At 42.2% G+C, this 22,659-nt stretch overlaps 1 protein-coding gene and 1 long non-coding RNA gene across 3 annotated transcripts in view; one reads left to right on the top strand and one right to left on the bottom strand.

The window, feature by feature from the left end:
* The window catches only part of COLEC12 (collectin subfamily member 12), a 194,998-nt gene that overhangs the window by 33,607 nt on the left and 138,732 nt on the right, over positions 1 to 22,659 (bottom strand). The window contains exons 3-5 of one of the 2 annotated variants that reach the window (XM_053902482.1): positions 15,131 to 15,253; positions 8,433 to 8,531; positions 6,163 to 7,209 (exon numbers count right to left, since the gene is read on the bottom strand). In XM_053902482.1, coding sequence (XP_053758457.1) covers positions 6,163 to 7,209; positions 8,433 to 8,531; positions 15,131 to 15,253 — 1,269 coding nt within the window. The remainder of the gene's footprint in view (positions 1 to 6,162; positions 7,210 to 8,432; positions 8,532 to 15,130; positions 15,254 to 22,659) is intronic. The other variant, XM_053902483.1, reaches the window with a different exon arrangement.
* The window catches only part of LOC109248566 (uncharacterized), a 35,092-nt gene continuing 24,985 nt past the window's right edge, over positions 12,553 to 22,659 (top strand). The window contains exon 1 of the long non-coding RNA XR_002072118.2: positions 12,553 to 12,706. This is a non-coding gene — a long non-coding RNA (uncharacterized LOC109248566). The remainder of the gene's footprint in view (positions 12,707 to 22,659) is intronic.

Here is a 22,659-nt window from a genome sequence, read left to right as displayed (position 1 = left end):
GAAAGCTAGCTGTCAGCAGCACCTGACTCTGAGTCCTCTCCAAGGCTAGGCACTGGGCTGCCAGCAGTAAGTACTTTTGGAACCAAATCAACACTGACCCCGTCTGTACAATTTTATTCCTTGAGCACACAAAGCTGTCGTTTGGCACTGTGACGTAGCAGCTGGGGCTGCAGCAGAAATCCTGGGTAGGCACTGAACTTACTCACATTTGAGTATGAATATTAGCCAACTGCCTGCTAGGCACTGTACAAAGAGCTTTACTGACATTATCTCATGAAGTTCTCATAACTCTAAAGGTAGATACAGAATAGGAAACTGAGGCAGGGAGAGGATGAGGAACTTGGTATTTGTGTTCAGGTCTATTTCCAGAGCTCTTGTTCTTACCCACTAAATCTGTTGCCTCTCTCACAAGAACAAAGGAAGGGAGCACTCTGATTGTGCTAGGAAGGTGCACCTTGCATTCTTTGCTTCCTACCCGAGAGTGCACTGTGATGTTATGACGAGTGAAGTCCTCCACATACACAATGAGCATAAAGATATTTACATTATTTGTAACAAAAACAAGGCTTTTCTAATAAAGTATTTTTGGTTTATGGATAAAGAGATCATTGTTGCTGGGATTCAACATGGGGTTTAAAATCTATTTCCAGTTATCACCTAGCTTCAGTGCAAGCAGGCAGCTTCAGCTTCTACTTCGCAATGAGGCCAATGTCTCCTGTGACTGAACGGCATGTACCATATGCGTGAGGGCTCATTAAGTGCGAGTCCAAAGGATTTCCCAGGAAGCATCAGGGTATTCTGAATCTTGCAGAGGCAAGCCCAACATAACCCAAAGTTAATCCAATCCTGCTCCATCCTACTTTATCTCATCTTTCCCTCATCCTCAGGAACAAGATTTGCTGGGAGGGACAGAGGAAAGGCACTGGAGAAGTGCAAGGGGAAATGGAGCTCTGTCCCCAGTCTCTTCTTCCGTGGGAACACCTCATGAGCATTCCCGTTCTGGAGGAAGTTGAACAGATGGAATAGAATGGGGGCAGTTTGTTTGGCCTGAGAAGTTTCATTTACCTCACAGAAAGTGCAGGTAATAAAAAGACCAAGGATAAAAGTAATATAGGAAAGGCATATGTGAAAAGGAAAAAATCATTTAGAAACCAGGATCTCAGGTGTTTCAGAAGCACGGAGTCAGAAACCTCATTCTAACAGATATGTTCCACTTAATATGTCTAAACGGGCCTCTCAACCTGAACCTCCCCAGTCTGTCCATCTACCTACTTGCTTCAGCTAAAAACTAAGGAGACATCCTGCTCCTCTCTTTCCCTCACCCTCACAGCCAATCCACCCATCAGCCTCATCTAGCCACATACACTGGCCCCTGACCCTGTGTTCAGTTTCTGTCCACACCCCTCCACCACCACCCCTACAACACACCATGCCTCACGGCTGCTCCTCTGGGCTTCGGACACTTTGCGTAGGAAATTCTAGGGTCTTGGGCATCAAATGGGGTCAAGAACAGGTTGATGTGAGCTCTGAATACTCGCAGCCCCTTGAACCTGTAGACTCCTCCCCCTCGGCAGAGTACAGCCAGAGGAAGCCAGTCAGGGCTTCTACAGCAGGGCCCTGTTGACCACGGAAGGGTAAGGCTGCCCTTGAGTCTGCCTACAAGACTCCTCCTCAATGATGAGACCCATTTCTCTTATATCCACGTCACTCATATCTGGCCCATAGCTCCTCACTGGACCCCCATCACCCTGCTTGCTCCCCTGTAATCTATTCTTCTCCCACCTCACCCCCTGACCCTGCACCCAGAATGACCTTTTAAAAATATAAATCAGACCATGTCACCACCTTGCTTAAAACCTCCCTGTCGCACTTAGAACGAAATCCCAGCTCCCTGCCCTCACAGACTACTTCAGGGGCAGCTGGGGACTGTAGAGGAGGGTCACTCACTTTCAGCAATTACTGACAGGGTTGGCAGCATGGGCTCTGGCACCAGGAAGCCTGGACTTGATACTATTTAGCTATTTACCATCTGTAAATTTGAGCAGTTTCCTTAAACACCTCTCTAAACCTTAGTTTCCTCATCTGTAAACTGGTTATGATCTTATAAGTTCCTATCCTACAGAGTTTGTGCAAAGCACTCAGTATACTCACATTCAACATTAGCCAATAAAAATAATCACAATAATGGAAACATTAATTTAAAGCCAGGGTCTCAATGTTCAACTATAAGCTTTTCACACACTTCCCTAGCTGACAAGTCACACTGTCTATACACACTAAATATGTTAAAAGTTTACTTGTAGAAGACAAGCTAGCAATTGGACTAATGGAATAATAAAACCATAAAACTTATAGCTGGAAAATGGCCAGAAAACTACAATAGGATTTTCTAAGGTTTTACAATGCCCAGAGAAATTTAGCAAGCTCTTATTTCATGTGGTTGCATTATCTATTGAGATATGCCCTCATTCTGAATTTGAGAAAAAACAGGGAAAAACTAGTCCCCTAATACCTTTTCTATCATTTGAAAACCTGTCCCTTATTCAGAGTATGACTTACACCCACAGTGTCCCTGCAACTGTCCATCCCCCAGTTGGGACATCCATATTTCTCAGGGAAGCCATTATATTTATAGGCAATGCCAATTTTTATAAGCAACATCATATAAAACCAAAATGTTTTCTATTAATGAATACTCATTAGTCTTTGTTTCACCTTCCTCAGATGTCATTTAAAATCTCTTCCATGTGACAGTCTTTAAATAGCTATAGATAGCAGCCTTGTCTCCCACTAAGCAGTCTCTCCTACAGGTTAAAGTTCCCAGGTCCTTCAATCTTTCCTTGAGCACATCTAGACTGCATAATCCTGGGCAAATTTTTCTGAACATGCTGCTCTGTGAATGCCCCTCTTGAAAGGGACCCCTCCAAAGTACACACTATCCTCCAGGGATAGTCTTGCCACACTGAATGGAGTAAGATATCACCTCCTTCATTTTGGACATATTTCTATTGATATAGTCAAAGATCACATTAGATTCACTGGCAGACACAGTGACTTGCTTACAATCAACTAAAACCACCATGCTTTTCATGCATACTTCTTTAAGCCATGCTCTCCCATCAACATTGTTCTATTTGTTTTTTTCCACCTACCAGCAGGATTTTACATGTATTCCCTATCTCCTTCATTTGTTGGTATCTTTTTATTATTCTAGCCTCTCCAGGTCATTTTGGATTATGATTCTGTCATCCATGGGCTAGTATATATAGTTTCATGTCATACAAGTATTGGATTACCAGGTCATCCATATCCTCATGCTAGTCACGGACAAAGCTGTTGAATGGGCCCCTGCCATCTGCCATCCAGACTTGCTGCCAGCCTCACAGGGGCTCATTAACTACCATTCTTTAGACCCATTCTGTGGTAGACACACCCTAGGGTCATCTCCAATGACTCATACCCTCGTGTAATCCCTTCCCCTTGAGTGTAGAACCTGTGACTTGCTTCTAACCAACAGAACATGGCAAAGATGATGGCATGTCACCCCCTTGACTTACATTAGATGAGATGACGTTACATAACACAGTCTCAGCAGACTGGAGCTAGAGACTCCCTTGCCAGCTCTGAAGAAGCTGCAGTGTTGTCAGATGGTCACATGGCAAGGAACTGTAGGTGGTCTCTAGGCCAGTACCCCTTACTCCCCCGAAATCCCCCAGGAACCTCAATCTCACATTTGCAAGGACATGAATTCTGTCAAGCACCTGAGGGAGCGTGGAAATGGATCTTTCCCCAGTCAAGCCTCTGATGAAACCTCAGCCCCTCAGTAACACTGCACCCTGGTGAGAGACCCTAAGCAGAGGACCCAAGCCTTGCCCAGACTCCTAACCCACAGATATTGTGATATAAGAAATGGGTGTCACCTGGGTGGCTCAGTCAGTTAAGCATCCAACTCTTGATTTCAGCTCAGTTCACGATCTCATAGTTTTGAGTTCAAACCCTTGTCAGGTTCTTTGCTGACAGCATGGAGCCCGCTTCAGATTCTATCTCTCCCTCTGCCCCTGCCCTGCTTGCTCTCTCTCAAAATAAAAAATAAACTAAAAAAAAGAAAGAAATAGGTGTTGTCTTAAGCTGCTGAGTTTGTAATTTGTTACATAGCACAGAAAACCAACGTAACCCATAAACCCATATAACTGTGCTATAATCCAGTAGCTATTTTTACCATCTTGTTCTTAACAACACTAGTGACAAATGCCTTGGTAAAATCCAGATATGCTATTTTTCATTCTCCTAGTTTAAACAATCGAATAACTCTGTTAATATGCAGAAATAAGTTTAGGTTCACCTGCTTTCTTCTTTTTTTTTTTTTTAAAATTTTTTTTAACATTTATTTTTATTTTTGAGACAGAGAGAGACAGAGCGTGAAGAGGGGAGGGGCAGAGACAGAGGGAGACACAGAATCTGAAACAGGCTCCAGGCTCTGAGCTGTCAGCACAGAGCCCGACGTGGGGCTCGAACTCACAGACCGTGAGATCATGACCTGAGCCGAAGTCGGACGCTCAACCGACCGAGCCACCCAGGCGCCCCATCACCTGCTTTCTTAATGAACTCCTTATGATGACTGCTGCTTTCCTGAAGGTTCACAAATTATCCTCTTCTCAGGCTTGAAGACAAATTCCCATTCTACACAGTGTGTAGAATCCACCTATATCCTCTTTTTGAAAATCAGGATTATTTTGCTTAACAGGTAGTCTCCTGATACTCTAAATCTCTTGATTTTTTTTTTTTAAAGGTTTACTTATTTTTGAGAGAGCGAGCATGAGTGAGGGAGGGGCAGAGACAGAGTGAGACAGAGGATCAGAAATGGACTCCACACTGTCAGCAGAAAGCCTGATGCGGGGCTTGAAGTCTCGAACCATGAGACTGTGACTTGAGCCAAAGTTGGACACTTAACCGACCAGCCGCCCAGGCGCCCCTGACCTTCTATTCATTTGAGCTACCTGAGGGCAGAGACCACCTGGGCTTCTCTGCATACCTCAGAGGGCTCAGCACAGCATCTTTCACATAGTACTTTCAACTTAAAACCTGTGAAGATAGTTTATGACTAAAAAATACTATTATTATATGGTTGCTGCAAATCTCAGAAGGAGACTTAATTTGAGCCAAATATTTTCAATTTACATGGATGACCTGGATGAAAGTAAAACTCAGATTGTATATGCAAGTCACATTCTTTCTCTTCTCTGTGGACTTATGGTTACTGGGATGGCCATCCATCCATCTGCTCATGACACTTAGGAATAGGAATCTCTGAGGTGCCTGGGTGGCTCAGTTATTTAAGCATTTGACTCTTGATTTTGGGTCAGGTCATGATCTCATAGTTCATGAGATACAGCCCCGCATCAAGCTCTGCAATGATAGCACAGGGCCCGCTTGGGATTCTCTGCCCCTCCCGTCATGTTTGTGCGCACGCGCGCACACACACACACACTCTCTTTCTCTCTCTCTCTAAAAATAAATAAACTTCAAAAAATTAGGAATCTCTGTGACCTAAAAAAATTAATCTTGCTTTCAAAGGAGCCCAATTTATAAAGACTTGAAAGAGCTAGGCACTGACAAAGTCCAAATTCAACAAATATTTAATGGACTGTCTTTGACCACTGACCACAAGTTCATAGTTAAAACTCTTTTCAAGATGTGGAGCTTAATCTCCCCAGGTTGGACTTAGTGATTTATCAGATTATGGTGGAAGTGATGGTATGTGACTTCTGAGGCTAGGTCATAAAAGGCATGTGACTTCTCTTTGTGCTTTCTCTTGGATCACCTGCTCTGGAGGCAGCCAGCTGCCATATTGTGAGAACACTCAAGCAACTTCACGTTGTGAGGAACTGAGGCCTCCTGCCAAAAACCATGTACGTGAGTCATCTTGAAAGCAGATTCTCAGCCCCAGTTAAGGTTTTGAGATGACTGCAGCCCTTGCCAATATTTTGACATAACCTTATGAAAGATACTGAGTGAGAATCACCCAGCTAAGCCACTCCTGAATTCCTAACCTACAGAAATGGTGAGATAGCAAGTGTTTATTGTTTTAAGTTGCCAGCTTTTAGGGTCGTTGTTATATAGCAATTAATAACTAACACAAGTAAATTCGGAATTTTCACTTACCTTGTAGTATTGTAAAATTCTTGATGAGCTGACCATGCTTGGAGTCTACCAGCTTCATTTCTTCCATAATTACTGATAAGTTGGCTACTTCAGTATCTAACCTTGACCTCATCATGTCTTGTTGCATCCTGAGAGAAACAGAATCCAAACGGATGTTGGCCAGTGTGTTATTCAAGGAGGTCAGGTCATCTGTGTGTTTGGTCAGCGTATCTGTGCAAGTCGTCCTGACTTCATTCAGATTGCTGGTCAGCGTCCGCAGGTAGTGGGCAGTGTAACTGATGTTGCTAATGATGTTCACAATATCCGTCTCAAAGAGCTGGAAGCGTTCCTCCAACTGGCTGAACTTCATGGCTGTTCTGTTCTCCGCATCCTTGTGTACGTCCTGCAGGTCTTTCAGGTTCTGCTCATTGGCTTGTGAGGCTGTGGTGATGTTGTCCATCTGACCTGTGAATGAACTGAGCTGGCTGTTCATATCCTCCAGGGTGTCGTTGTTAGCTTTGGCCAAGGCAGAGTTATTGGCAGCCAGCGTCTGTAAACTCTGCACTTTCTCCTTCAGCCAATCAGTGTCCTTCTTGGCTTGAAGGAAAACCTGCTGCAGATTTTGGAAGTCGTTCTTGATTCGCTGGATGGCCTGGCTCGTGTCATCCACAGACCGCTGCAGATTAGTGATGAGGTTCCTCTGCTGCACCTGGGTCAGGTTCAGGTTGTTGAGGTTCATAATAACCACGTTATGAGAGTACATTTGGCTCTGCAGATTGCCCTGCAGCACGCTGGTGTCTTGCTGTAGATTGGTGACATAGCCATTATACGCTTGGAGGGTTTTGTTTACAGTGGTGATGAGGAAAGAGTTATTCTCCAAAGTTTCCTTCAGGTGACTCTGCCTGTCCACCAGCGCATCCCCACTTGCCTGTAACTTCTCCAGCGTGTCTTTGTTCTTGCTGGTTTTCTCTGTAATCTCACGAAGCTGCTGACGAAGATCCAGTATGTCTGATCTGAAGGTAGAGAGTTCTGAGTTGGTGCTTATAGCTTTCTTCCCAGTTTGGTCCCCTGGAATAAGACATGTTTTGTTACTTAGTGATATGAAGAAATGTTCACATGAGGTCAAAGATCCCAAAGAGACTTAATTGGTATGCACTGCGTATTTCAGATATAAAATCTGTGATATATGCAGAATGGTCTACGTTAGTAAAACCCACATGTCTATTAAAACTGGGTCCTGGAAAAGTGGAAAGGGTACTAACTTTGTTAAATGCTTTTCTCAAAGAAGGAGGGGAATTCTACCAGATTCTAGAGCACTGGGCAGGGTGTCAAGAAGGCAATAAACTGTTTATTAAATTTACCATTAATTCCTTCCAAAAAAATGGAAACAAAAATTCAAGGATACAACTGGAATCTTTCATTTAAAAAAATTAATTTTCATAATTCTTCAATGCAGTTTAGAATATTTCAAATAGGAATTGACTGGAAATTTTATAAAAGAGTTTTTATTAAAGTGTATTTGTGGTACTTTTTGATCAGGATTGGTCTTCAGATTTTTATAAGCATTTTTTTTTAATGTTTATTTATTTTTGAGAGAGAGGGAGAGATAGACAGAGCATGAGCAGGGGAGGGGCAGAGCGAGAGAGGGACACAGAATCCGAAGCAGGCTCCAGGCTCCGAGCTGTCGGCACAGAGCCCGATGCGGGGCTTGAACTCACGAGCTGTGAGGTCATGACCTGAGCTGAAGTAGGACACTTAACTGACTGAGCCACCCCGGCGCCCCAGTCTTCAGATTTTCAAATGCTTATTTATTTTTGAGAGAGAGAGAGAGAGAGAGAGAGAGAGAGAGAGAGAGCGCGTGTGCGCAAGTGAGCACAAGCAGGGGAGGAGCAGAGAGAGAGGGAAACAAAATCCAAAGCAGACTCCAGGCTCTTAGCTGTCAGCACAGAGCCTGACGTGGGCCCTGAACTCATGAACTGTGAGATCATGACCTGAGCTGATGTTGGATGCTTAGCTGACTGAGCCACCCAGGCGTGCCTGGTCTTTCAGGTTTTAACTGGCATATGGAGTAGTTTTTGGGGGTGGGGAGAATCCAACTCTAAGATTGCTCTGTAACTTTAAAACGTAGACGCCTTTAAATTAAATTGTGAGGAAAAACTCAATGCACAACACAAAAATTAATGTCCTTCTGGGTGGATGTGAGTTTATAGCAATGTCATTCTAAAGAGCTATGGTCTTTTAATGTAGAATTAGAGGATTTAGTTTAATGGGTCATTCTTGTTGCAGATTACCTAATTTTTTCAGGTCGCTTTCCACTGCTGTGAGCTTGTCATCATAGGTTTGGCGAGATGTCTCCATGCCACCTGTAACATTGTCCATTTTTTCTACAACTAAGATTTGGAAACTAAAGATTAGTACACACACCTGCTCATAATTTATTTTTCAGTTTCAACAAAAGACCATTTCATTACAGAATACAGGAAACAGATTGACACAAAAAGAGTATAAATGAAATCAAACATGAGGAATAAGCCATTCTCGTAGAAAAACAACTTGTCATAAAACCCAGTGATAGTTTATTTGGTTGAGAACTGTATGTTCTTATGATTCTGTATTGCCTCAGATGTTCCAGACCTTGTTTGAAACTAATTTTTAATTTTTATGTATTATATAAGCTTTTGATCTGTATTATTTTCTATAGGAACTTCCATCAGTAGATCATGTACAAAATCTCATCATTCATCAGACTCCCTACCATTCCTGGAAGGTGGTAGCAAAGAACACCTAGCTTAATTCTATAAACAGTCTTCGTGAAAGGGAAACAGTGTTTGCCGTTCTCTTTCAGGAGGCCTGAAAAATTTGGTTCTCCTTAGTGACAAGTGAATCTGTAGTTTATCAGTTCCCAAGGAGATGCCTAAGTAGGTTTCCAAACAATGATCTACGAAGACTTTTCCTTTTTTTTTTTTTTTTCTTAGCATTTTCTTGATTGTACGCGATAGGGAAAGAGTTAGTGATACAATGTTAAGTAAAAGCTTCTGTTCTCTTTGTTCTCAGAAGGCAGTCATTCTCTATGGTTGTGAATATAGTTTCTTTCTAAAATATCTATTAAGAGTGTATTTCTCCAGAAGTGACTCCTGTGAGATCCAGCCTCCAGCAGCTTGAGATGCAGTCTTTCTTGGTATCAACGGCTTTCTGAAAATACGGACTTTATTTTTTTTTAAGCATGAATATGTTTTGTATGTTAATTGTGAGGTAATGGAGCCAGTTTGTTTTTATTTATCAAGTGTCCCACCCATGCAAGACCGTGTGAGAAGATTCCCCTGGCTCCTATCAGGAAGCAGAAGTATGCTCCCATGTGTCTGTATGACCTAAACTGACCCAGCCCTGTGGTGCCTAGCACCTTCCCTGGAGAACCTTGCCATGCTGTCACTGTACCAAATACTTTCTCACCCAAGCCCTTCCATGTGTTCTTTCTACCTAGAATGTTCTTCCCTGGACTCTTCACCACCCTAAGCCCTACTTGCTCTTCAAGACTCAGCTTATTACTTCCTGTGGGAAATCTTTGCTGCCGGGCATCTTGCAGAATTCTTTTGGCAACTAGTCCTTTCCCTACTGCAGGACTTCCTTCAATGTGTTATCATGGCTTGTTTACTATTAGATCCTTTAAGGCAGGAAAATGTGTATGCAGTTTTATCCGTACCTCTTAGTGTGTGGCACTTAGTGGGCATTCAACACATATTTGTTTATAATGCTATTTATTTAAATAAATGAGAGTCTGCCTGCTGGCTACTGAGGCCTGTGAAAAACTGGCTAAGCTAGATAGAGGTCATGCAAACAAACATACAAACCAGACGCCCCAGGGAAGCCTCAACACTGGCAAGGAGTACAACATCCAGGTGAATGATGATTGTTTCTTTGGTAAGTGACTATATAGACAAGAGAGGTACAGTTACAGTAATCTGTACCTTAGGATTGTTAGATAGGCATGCACATTCATAAATCCCTGAAACTGAACAAAATGTTTCATCTGCATTTAAGCAAAATTAAACTTTTAAAAAATAAAGTATAAAAGGTTTATGAGTTAAGATTCAGTTTTGATCCTCAAATCAAAATACATGCCTCAGTCTGTCCTCAAACCACACACAGGATTTTAAGTCCTGCCCTTTTTTCCCCCGGAAGCCGAAAAAACCTCTAAATATGCTGACAGGCAGTCATTTTTCTACCCTCTCTAATTTTTCTTCCATTTTAGTTTAAAAAAACACAGAACTTTCATGGACAGATAATTCAGGTTTGGGCAAAGGGAATGAATACATTTGTTACAAACAAATAACAAACCTGTTAGGTTTCTCTTCCGCTCAGCAAGGAAGCTATTTGCCCCGGCCACAAATGCTAATGAACTGCTTACATGCACTGGGGTGTGTGCGTCTGTGTTTAAAAATAGGATCTGGGTATAAAGCTGCAAACTTCAGGGCTGCAAAGCTGGCAGCTTGGTATTACATAAAAATACCCAGCTGATGGACATCCAGAACCAACACTTGCTGTAATAGCACACAGCGTTTTCGTCAAGTTTTACTCTTATCAGCACAAGTTGTTAACCAGGAAAACAGTGGCAGAGCCATCCTCTCTTAGACTAGAAACTCAGTCTATCGATGCAGACCTCTGTCTGTAGATCCCTCTCCTGTGAGGAAAATGAACATGAAACAGAAGAGTTCCTAGCAGTCTGTTTTTTTCATGGGCTCTGCTTTACCAGAAACTATTTAACAGAGAATTTTTCTTTAGAATATTGCTGCTTCAGATATTATACCTAAAGGGTCAGCCCTCTTCAAGTACCCAAAGCCTAATTCCCTTGGATAATCTGACAATAATCCCTTTTCTACAAAAGCATTTTGGTACCATCCCTTGGCCTGGACGATCAACCTCCTTCTCTCTTAATGCCACCCATCCTTCAGGGTCCACTCCAAGATGACCACCCCAACTATGCTCAGCCTTCCCAGATGATCGGATTCCACACCACACCAATGATAACACCAATAACAGCCTCTCTTTATTGAGGGCCTACTCTTTGAGAGGTGCACTGTACCATCACTGCAGTTAATCCTTAAAACTGCTATTTTACAGATGAAGAAATTGAGGCTCAGAGATGTTCAGTAGCTTGCCCAAAATTACACAGCTTGTAAATGACTAGGGGGCTGGCAGCCCAGGAGATCTAATTCCAAACCTCATGCTTTCTCTATAACTCCACACTGCTTATTTACTATTTCTTTTTCCTAAATATGGTTTCCTCCCACAAGAGGCATAGCTCATGGCCCAGTCCCTGAGGAAAGGAACAGCAGCAAGGCACAGAGCTCCTGCTTGGTGCTCATGAGTGTCTGTCCCAGGCTGAATGGGGGATTGGGTGAGGGGAGATACCCCTGCATTGGTACCTGGGACTTCTGGGAATACCAGCTGCACTCCCCTGGAATGCAATAAAGACATTTCTACCTTGAACACTATTTCAGGTTTCATTACAAACACATAGGAGATATGGTTGTATGGTGTTACCCTGGCTTCTAACGTAGCCAACTCAGTGTGATTTGATGGACATAACTGCTAGGTTAGGAGAGCTTAGCAGCAGGGTAGACCTTCTGTGACTAGGAATGTTGAGTTATAGGAGATTCTTCTTGAGAAATATTCAGATTTCTGTCTTTCTTCTTTATCCTAATTACCTTAAGATGGATGACTGCTGGGAAGGACAACTGAGTACAATTTCCCCGTTCAGGGAATGTTCTGGAGGAAACACAACTCATTGAAATTAAAAGATGGCTTCTGCCACGGAAGCTCCATGACTGAGGATAAAAAACCCAAGCAGAGAATGACCCAAGCTGAAACTGTCCAGGAACACGCTTTCTATAAAGTAGCTCATGAGTGTCGTGGTCACAGCCACTGTACAGACCTGTGTGGGTGACTCAGCAGTTCCCTGACTTGTGCAGCAAATTCTCTAGAAGGAACTAAGTTATATCCCAACTTGTAGCTGTCTGAGTGACATAAAAGGAGAAGTAAAAACACAATTTTGAGAAAAACAGTATGGAGTTGCCTTTGCTAACTCTGATACATAAAGCAGTTTCTATTTTCTTTCCTTTCTAATTTCTCCTTCAGAGAAACATCTTGTTTGTCTGAATATTTCTTTTTCTTCCTTTCTTTTTTGCAATGGACAGAGTTTCTCTAGACTTCAAAGGGAGACATGGGAGGGGAGAACTAGGTCTTATCTTTCTGCCTCTTACAATGTGCGGTTACTAGAATCTTATTAGCAAGAAAGAAGAATCACTGTACAAGAGAAAACACACCTGGAAAATATCCACACTTTAGTTTATGAAGACTATGTTTGGAAACCAAAACTGCATGTTGTATTATCTTATATTTCTAAGTAGATGCCTGAGAGATGGGGGCCCCTGAAGGAGGAAAAAGGGGCAAGACTATCATCTTGTGTCCACTTGTACTTGGTTCCCTCAACCGCTCCCCACTTCATCCTGGACAGATGACACCCACGGAGAAGGCCATGCTGATCTTCAGGATTTTAGGCTTACAGGTAGGGATCTGAGTGGTAGCAATGCCTTAAGTGCAGAATGGTTTTAGAGTCCCTGGGCACCACCTGATTGTCTTTACAGAAGTCAGCCCTGATCTACAATCCATCCATCCATCCATCCATCCATCCATCCATCCATCCATCCATTCTCTCATTAATTTATTCAGTAACTTCACTTGGTGCCTAATAAGTACCGTGAGGCTAGATGCTAGATGGGAGATATAACAAACTAAAGATAGGAGTCTCTTGTCTTCATGGAACTTATAGTTTGGGTGGTAAGACAGACAAGCCCATTTGTCATAATGATACAGTGTGATGGGGGCACCTAACTCAGCCTTCAGGGTGTTCTTGCAGGATGTATGTCTGAGTGAAACACGAAGGGAAAGAAGGTGTCATTTTAGGTAGAGAGCAGAGAAAAGGTGTTCCAGGCAAATGGACCAGCACACGCAAAACATGCCAGAGCTGAGAAGGGCTTTCAAAGGTCATAAAAATGGAGGAAACATCTGTACTTTAAAAACAAAGAAAAAAAAACCCTCCTCTAAATTTGGATCTTTCTGTATCATTGTAAAGGCATCAAGATCCAGATCTTACTTCTTTGCAGTGGTAAGAATTACAAAATCCCATATGGTGGTATGCTCTTCAAACCTTTGTCATCTCTCTTTCAGTAGTAAATGTTTGCTTTCATGATATCACATAGTACTAAGCCCTAAAGGTACTTGTTAAATGGCCATTTGCCAAGTTTCTCCTTTATCCGAGTTTGCTGGAAACAGTCAAGGAGAAGCGAGCAGTGACCTAAATAACTTGGTAAAGGAGGAGAGCCAGTCTGAATTACCTGGGACATAAAATACCCTCCTTTTCCTCACTAGGATCCCTCCCTACTCCTTGTCCTGCCTTACCACAGTTTAATAACCTTTCTTAACACTTACTTTGTTAATACTAAGTTGGATTAACTAATCACAAATGGATAAAATTACATGGTAATTTTCCAAATTTCCACTGCTCAAATTCATCAGTCAACACACTGTAGGACACACATAATTTTCTCTGCGTGTGACCTCAGAGATGAGACTTCCAAGCCTCACCTATATTGAGTATTTTTAACATTTTGCCATTCTAATGGCTATAGCTGTATAAATGCAGTTATGAAGAGGAAACACAGAAATATGGCCACTATCTAGTAGGACTAGATGGACAGGTGGTTCAATGACATCATCTTTGCTCATCTCAATCACCTTGAAAAATGGCATTATTAATTGCCATTTTAAGAAACAGTAAACTCAAAGAAGTTATGCTTCATACCCAGGTTACACAACCATGCAGAGGACTTAGCATGATGCCTAGAATATCAACAAGCACTTAATAAACATTAATTGTATTACAAACAGCAGAATCAAGAATGAACTTGACCATCTGGCTCCAAAGCCCATTCTCATTTCAACACATTGGGTTTCCTCAGGAAGCTTCTAGACACTGGGAGAGAGGAGACAGAAGTTACAGCCTGGGGGGAATTCACTTTGAATCTTTCTCTCCCCAAGGAGAGTAAATCTATGAACCAAGAACCCGTGGGAATTCTCCACTGTTAATCTGTCAGTTCTGAGGGAAGGCAGCCGAGATGACTGCTGAGTGAAGGTTTTGAAGATTAGCAGACCCCACGTCTGCCTCTTGCTAAAACCAGATGACATGCCTGTCTCACATATCTTTGATGGAAAGGCTTCTATGGCAGTTTTCTGTAAAAAGGTTTATGTAGCTTGTGATTCTGAATCATGACACCTTTTACCTGCAGTATCTAGAATGGGTGTGGTGGTGATGGTGGTGAAACCGCTTTGTTTGCAAGTCTAAGGCAATAATTCTCCACTGACCTGAAACCAGACACATCGAAAGAATACCTAACATCCTATAAAGTATTGTTGAGGTGGCAATGCTCCCTCTGTGTTTAACTTCTTCAGGGCAATATTTTTATGGAGCTATATAAACAACAGTGGTCACAGTAAATGTGCTGAAGAGGAAAAAAGGGAACTGGCTGCCCAGTCCCTGAGTAAAGTAAGTCGTATCTCTGGAGACTGTGTTTGGCTTACCCTGTGTCAGTACAATTTTCCTGTGTGCTGACTCAGGGTTTCCATAGCACCTCTTAGAGAGAAGATGAAAAAAGAGGGTGGAACTAGAAACAGGTAGGAAAATGCAACAGTGAGAAAAATTTTTATAAGTCATAGAGGACCTTTCTTATTGTTGAAATGAGTCAAAAGGACTCTGATCCCACAGCTACAAAAGGATCAAGACATAAAGTTTATCATGTTGCTTACTTGTGCGTTTGAGCTGAATTAATGAAATACTTCATACTTGCAAACAGGGGTGTCTTTTTTTTTTTTTCATGTTTAAAATCATAAAGAGAAACCTGCCATTTGGAAGGAAAAAGGAAAGAGTACTTACCTTTGTATCCCAAAATGGCTACTGTGATTGTTAGCAAGGCACACAAAATGTATAATAATATGATAGAAAACTTCAGTGCCCAGTTATTTTTACATTTGGTACACTGCGTTCCTTCCTGGATACCTGTAAGAGAAGTCAAATTTTAATAATAGTAACCAGAGATCTCATTTTGAAAACTATCTTTCTGCATGTTGCTTCAAACACTATGATCAGGAATAATTTTTCTAGGGTGCCTGGTTGGCTCAGTTGGTTAAGCATCCAACTCGTGATCTCAGCTTAGGTCTTGATCTCAGGATCTTGAGTTGAGTTCAAGCCCTGGGTTGGGCTCCATGCTGGGTATGGAGCCTACTTTAAAAAAAAAAAAGTAATTTTTCCACATGCCTTACTATAAGATGAGTGGTATTTTTTTTAAGTTTATTTATTTTGAGAGAGAGAGAGAGACAGAGAGAGAGAGACAGAGAGAGAGAGAGACAGAGAGAACGCGCGCACGCAGGGGAGGGGCAGAGAGAGAGAGAATCCCAAGCACACTCTGCACTGGCAGTGCAGAGCCCAACATGGGGCTCGAACTCATAACCCGCATGATCGTAAAAGTTCATGACCTGAGCCGAAACCAAGAGTTGGATGCTTAACTGACTGAGCCACCCAGGCACCCCAGAATGAATGGTATTTTAAAATTAAACATACCACTTTAGCAACACAAAGACTTTGAATAATGCCATTATGTTGTAATTTAATGTTGTTGTATTTAATGATGATTGGGCATTTGCATATAACTTTGTCTCAGAATAATTTCAGATCAAATTCCATAATTATAATAAAAATCTCTACATGACAAAAAATAATTATAATTTCAATAAAAATCTCTACATGACAGAAGATTTTAAACACCCAAATCTACTTGTTTCAGCTATTATTGGACCTATCACAATTCAAACACACCAATCAAAAAAACTGTGGCCTGTCCCTTAATGTTTGTTCAGTGGTATACTCGAGCTAGTTCCTACTGGCTTTACAAGAGTCAGCTGTTAAGTGTGTGGGAATCTGGGTAGCTGGTTGTTAAACTGTTGGTAGCTTGAAGTCGGCCCTGGAGGGAGTGTTTACACCATGGAAATTAGCAACCACCATAAACTGTGACACGCATTCATCCCCCCCACCCTCCCGACACCGAACTGGTTTACTATGCCACTGGCTATAATGCACTATAACCTGCAGCAGAAAATATAGGTAACTTCATGATTAAAATGCTCAATATATAACTATTGTTGTACATTATATGTATACAGAAAACAGACACCCTTATTTACGTTATCACAGTGACTTGAATAACGACTAGAAAACTAGAAAAACCAGACGTTTTTGATGAAAGGAGGTAAATTTTTACTGCTTACAGTTCAACTTTTTGAAAAGCATTCTAGTCTCAGTGGTAAACCACCATCACTTCTGCAAGTGACTCCAGAAACTAACCTATAAAAAGGGAACTTTCCATTAAATTGATTAGAATCACAGAAGACAAAAACGGTGGACATTTAAATGTGAAAATCACATTGTAAGAAATATCGGGAGATTCCTTGTTTTCCTATGTGTGTCTTACTAATAGTGTCCCACAGGAGCAACAGCACATAAAGTACTGATCTCCTATAATTGTGCTCAATAACTTTTGATGGGTAAGTCGTGAGGATTAAGCTGCAGCCAAAGCTCCCCCCTTCTGGTTTGCAATTTTACGCATAGTGCCCTTCTTCAGTGAAAAGAGTTCTTCAGCTGTGTTTAATGCAAAATGATGAGAGAAACAGCATAGAACAATGACTCCATTTTAACTTTCAGGGTTTAACCAATCCCTCTGGTGTTCTGTGCTACAGACCCAAGAGGAGGGGGTTCAATCCATCTGTTCCATGACTTAGAGCGGTGATTCTCAAGCTCTAGGGTACATCGGAGTCGTCAAAATACAGCCTTTCTAATTCGGGAGGCCTGAGAAGGTGCCTGAGAATTTGGATTTCTAACAAGTTCCCAGGGGATGCTGACACTGCTAGTCAGTCTGGCCACCTGCTTTACAACGGTGCTTCTCAAACTATAAAGTGCTTACAAAACACACTGTCAAATGCAGATTCTGATTTAGCAGGTCTGAAGTAGGAGCTAGGATTCTGCATTTCTAACAAGGTCTAGAAGATGCTTAGTTGGAGACACACATTATGAGGAGCTAAGGTTTACTGAGAAGATGATGATGCCGGATCAACCTTTGGGTAGCCAATCCCTTGAAGGTGAAGCTGTAAAGTCAGACTCAATGGTCAAACAGACCTAGAGAAAATCAACTTCTTTGTTATCAGTTTTCCTATTTCTTTCACTCTGTTTCCTTTTCATCCTCCTTCTTTAATTGCCACCTGTATGTCTCCGCACCACCTCTCCTGTCCAAAACTATCTTCACCAAACCAGATCTTCACCAAACCAGATCTCTAACTTCCACCAATGTCCGTACTTCCATCCAACCTAAATAGTACCACTATCTGAGTCCCTCACTCAAAGACACACTCAAGTCTTCTTTTGTACTTATTCTTTAATTCACTCAGTTGCCAGGCTCTGCGAATCCTCCCTGGGGATATTTTTATGACTATTATCTCATCTATAGTTTCTTGCTGTTCATTTACTGCCTACACTGTACCAGGTTCTGAGCTAGGTACTTTCCACACAGCACCTTTATTTGTAATCACCCTTCAAGGAGGCATGGCAGTGAGAGCTGAAATGACATCCCATAGACATCACAACCAGGATTCAAACCTGGGTCTGCCCAACTTCAAATGCCATGATCTCACTTTGCCATGGTGACTCTCTCTAGTCATCCCTTCATCTCGATTTCACTGGCCCTTCATCTCAGTGGGAGCTTCTACTTCCATTCCCACTGGAATCCGGCCTCACCCTGTACTCAGATGCTGTTGTCTTCATGACAATGCCAAAGAGAAAAAAACAAAAACACTTCACTAGCTCATCCTTGAATAAAGGATGAACACACACACACACACACACACACACCCATCAGCTCTTAGATTCTCTACAATTTGGCAGCTTAAAACAAAACAAAGAGCCCTTACATCAGTCAGAATGAAAATATTTTTGGAATTGGGAGAGGGGGGAAGTGTAAATAGACCCACAAATATGCCACATCTCATGTTCAGAAACCATAAACTTGCTTTGGTGGCAACTGTAAACACAGAAAGATGATAGACACAGCAATGCTGGACCAACCTCCCTTGGAAAGACTGGATGACATTTTTATGACTGATGGGGGAGGGGGTTCATTCCTTTTGGATTTTAGGACTGTGGTGGGTGAGCTCTTTATGTCTCTCCAGGGCTATTTTTTGCATTCCATTAGCAGAGCCTGAGAAGAGTTGGTCACCAGAGAGGTTAGGATAGATAACAGAATCTAGGGCGAGGAAGTTGCTTAGGGGTCATCTGGTCAAGTGTCATTGTGTTATTGATGGGGAAAGTGAGGCCAGCGAGGTAAAGCAAATCAGGAGCCACGCGTCCTCACTCTCAGGGAAAGGGTCTTTCCCTCCCATTCTGGCCATGTGTGCTAGGACTGTGTTTACCACCGGACATCTTGTGCATGTGGTATTCATGCAGACCTGCTCCCAGACCTCTGTCACTGGTTCATATTCTGAAGAGTAGGGTCATTTCCTCGTGATGTGCCTTTCTCCCTGCTGGCCTAATCAAGCATTTAATCAATATCAGATGGCACCGCCTGGCCTCCCTTTCCACTTGACACACTTTCTGTGTCTTGTTTTTTCTCTCCCCAGAGACTTATTTTTAATAAGAATTCTGTTTTATCTTTCCCTCTCTGCCCTCTGCTGGGAGGACACCTGGCCAAACATACAGATGCCTACTACAAAGAGATCCTGCTGGCTCACGTAGCTGGGGGACCCCTCCTCCTTGAACCTAGATGGTCACAAAAAACATTCGAGAGAGATATCCCCCTGTTACCAGCCTTTGTACTGTTTGTTTTTTCAGCATTACTTTCCAGAGACTGGGGACTTTGTTCCTGTTGGAGGGACTGGGGGTGGAAGGAAGGGCAAGGGAATCAGTCTGCAGAGCGCTGGAGATAAGGCATTCTAGTTCAGGAAGTGAAGCAGTTTTGCCCCTGTACCACCAGGACACTCAGCAGATCAAAAAACCTGGCCCAAATAGCACATTTGTGATTCAGCAGGCCACAGACAGAACGTGCCTGAAGGATCCATGCTTTTCTGTTGGTTATGCCTCTTAAACTAGCTCCCACTGAACTTGATTCTTGGCTCATGTTTTAAATGTATTTTCCAGGGTCCTAGTCTTTCTTATGCAAAAGTAAGTTTGGGGGCCCAGTGAAGTCAGAATCACTCCCAGTTAAGTCCTTGGGTATCGCACGGAAGTTCAGAATAGACTGACAATATGATCCCCAGGGCCCAAACTCAAAGTTCCTCGTGTTGCCCTGTTTCCAATAACACATGTTTAAAGTAAGAAGGATGGGGTGCGGGTGGGGCTGCTGATCAGGGGGCTGGCGGTTAGCTGGTTGGAGAGAATAACTGCAACACTGCAGGAATGACAGTGCAAAGGGCCAGAATTCTCCAGCAGAGAATTCCTTTCTGCTGTGGTTCTCCATAAAGAGCCCTCCCAAGTGCTGCGGTCCAGGCTCCAATCCAGTCTGTTTTCCCAATCTGTTTGGAGAACAAAAGGGTCTCCTTCATTTACTATCATACTTTTCTGCCATCACAAGGATGGCTTGTCTTTTGAAACAGACTTGTGCTGATCAATGTCCTTCCTTGTCAGGTGAAGAAGCCTGGCACTGTGGGCAAGTGTGGAGTATTCCTGGTCTGTCCTAATTATCACAAGTGTCTATAAAAGCTCTGTGGTGTTGTCATAAAAATCATATTACCAGAGAGGAGCTTCAAAAAGCTGGTGGGTTGCAAAATCCAGAAAACCACAGGTTTTGATCCCAGATTTGCAGTGACCTTTTCATGTGGTTTTTTTATAGTTATTAATCTACCGCCTGGTGGCATATATTCCCATAAGCCCATGAGAATGATTTGGCTCTAACAGTAAAACTGATGATTCAAATAAACTCCTACAATTAAAATGCCCTCAAAAACAACAAAACAGTAAGAGTTAACATCCTGGTTAGTTATTTGGATATTATGCAATATCATTAGAACAAAAGTTAAATACATGAAACACTTTATCCCACAAATAATTAGTTTTTTTTGCTTATTATAAAGGCCATTTACTAAATGGTGGAATATGGATTTAGTTAGCAAAATTTTTTTTTATTAATGAGTAATTTAGTTCCCCAAATATAAATCCCAGCCCTGGACACCTTATTATGCCAAGTTTCCTAAACGATGTGGAGAATCATGAAAATGGAAGCAGGACAAGACTTGGGAATGAAATAACTTTCTGCACAAAATAAATGAAGCCTTACAGCATTTCTGCATTCATAAAAGTATATTCAAACCAGGAAAATTATTTAGAGGAGAGTTTTAGGAGTTTGAAATCTTCAGTACTCCTGAGCTTATATTAATATTCTGCACATTTAACAAGGGTATAGTTTTTTTCATTAAAACAATTATATATATATATATATATTTATATATATATATAATTGTTTTAATATATATATATTTATATATATATGGCAGTCAGTTCTGGTTTGGGTTTAATGTTTTAAAAAAGAGTATGTGTTATTTGTTTAAAATTTATCATTAGTGCCCTGCCTACTAAAAAAGAACTGCTGTAGGAAAAAGCCAGATGTAATGAGCCACTCAGAGTATATAGTGTCTGCCAGAATATATACTGTCTCGACAGAACACCATTATTTTCTCTTTGTGGCTTTTAAAATAAGAAATCCTTTATTATATGAACCGTACACAAATGCTTTCGATTCTGAGGAACGGAATCCGGGCTCATCAGGGAGCTCAACCATCACATCTCCTGCATTTGTCCCTCCTCGCTGGCCCCCCTCCTCTTGGCTCCAGTCCTGTTCATTTTATCCTATGGACACAGAGTGAGCTGTCAACAATCCTGTTGATACATTTCAGCAGCCCTGACTACTTCATTATCTGGCACTACCAAACAATGTCCTTCTGTGATTAGGCACTGAATCTTTTCATGAAAAGGACTTATGAAAATGCAGCTCCAGCTCAGGCCATCAGAGTCTGTTGTATAACTGAGCCAGACACATACACTGCACAGGTATCTGGAGGAAGGCCACTGAACATTTGTTTAGTGGGTGAGAGTCTGCCGTTGCTGCTAAGGCAAAGAGGCACTGCTGAGGACGGCTGCTCTTCCTGAGGCCCTGATATGTGCCAGGCACCCTCTCCTGGTTACTTATGATCCCTTTCACAATTCTGCAAAGTAGGAATTCTGACCCTAATGTTACAGAGTTTGGGAAAGTGGGCATCAAAGAGGTTGACTATCCAAGCCAGTGAGCGGCTGAGCTGCGAGCTGAACCCACAGTTATCATGTGCTGCTTCTCCAAGCTCACTGACTTCCACAAGTGGAAAGCAAAACAAAGTGAGATTAAGGATGCCTAACAAGATAAACTGTAGAAAACTGACAGGTTAGACTCCTAGAAGCACTCTGTCAAAATAAAGCGGTGTAGAAACATCTTTTCAAACGTTGATAGATAAGCCTTTCTCAGAAATGAGCAGTAAAATTCAGTCTCCAGTAAGTTAACTATTACAGGCCTGGGTCTTCTACTGACTGTAATTTCTCTCTGACTCTTCTGTGGTGACATACTGGAAAGCAAGTTAATTCCACCCTAAATAAATGCTCATTATCTCTGTGAGAGGTCAGGACTGTCTTGAAGGTTGGCTGGTAAGGTCTATTGGCCTTTCAGGGGAATCATCCACCAACGGTGATGGAATTTTTGGAATGGGGTGGGCCGGGAAGAGAAGGCAGCTTTATAATTTCAAGGCAAACTATGAGACGTGCAGGGGGCTTGCACAGTTTAAGCTTGGAACCAAAGCAAGTTGGTTGCTCCTAAGGAGTTTTCTTCTGAACTTCTAGTACATGACACAGTGGCCACAAAAGCCAGTCTCCAATGGACCATTTAACAGGAGGTTCACACCTGCAGAAGTTGGGTGAGATAAGTTAGTGGAAAGAAGGAGGTGCAAGAAGGATTAATTAAATGGTGATAAAAAAAATAATTTATCTGTAGCCTCTTAACCACCCCCTCAAACAAAAAATCTGCTTGAGTATATTGGGAAAACCTTTTCACAAATACCAGCTTGACCCAATGCTTCAGAAACCCATGGTGTTCTCCACTGCCATAGTAAGTTCCAGGTGGCTCAAAGTAGATTCCAAGACGCACACCAGCTAGCCTCCTCTAACCACACAGGTCTGAAGAACCTCAGGGCCAGGAGGAGAATCAGTTGTCATCTAGGCCAACATCCGTCTCACAGTGAGGAAACTACAGCCCAGTGAACTCCACTGTCTGCCCCATTCCACGGCCAGCCCTGTCTTTAGGATTCAGGTTTCCCGATTCTCTGCCAAAATTCTAATCTAGACCCCCA

The sequence above is a fragment of the Panthera pardus genome, unplaced genomic scaffold (genome assembly GCF_024362965.1).
Source record: "Panthera pardus isolate Hobbes unplaced genomic scaffold, ASM2436296v1 HiC_scaffold_15, whole genome shotgun sequence".
Lineage (NCBI taxonomy): Eukaryota > Metazoa > Chordata > Mammalia > Carnivora > Felidae > Panthera > Panthera pardus.
Note: the sequence above shows the minus strand (reverse complement) of the source record. Positions and strands in the feature narration are given on the sequence as shown.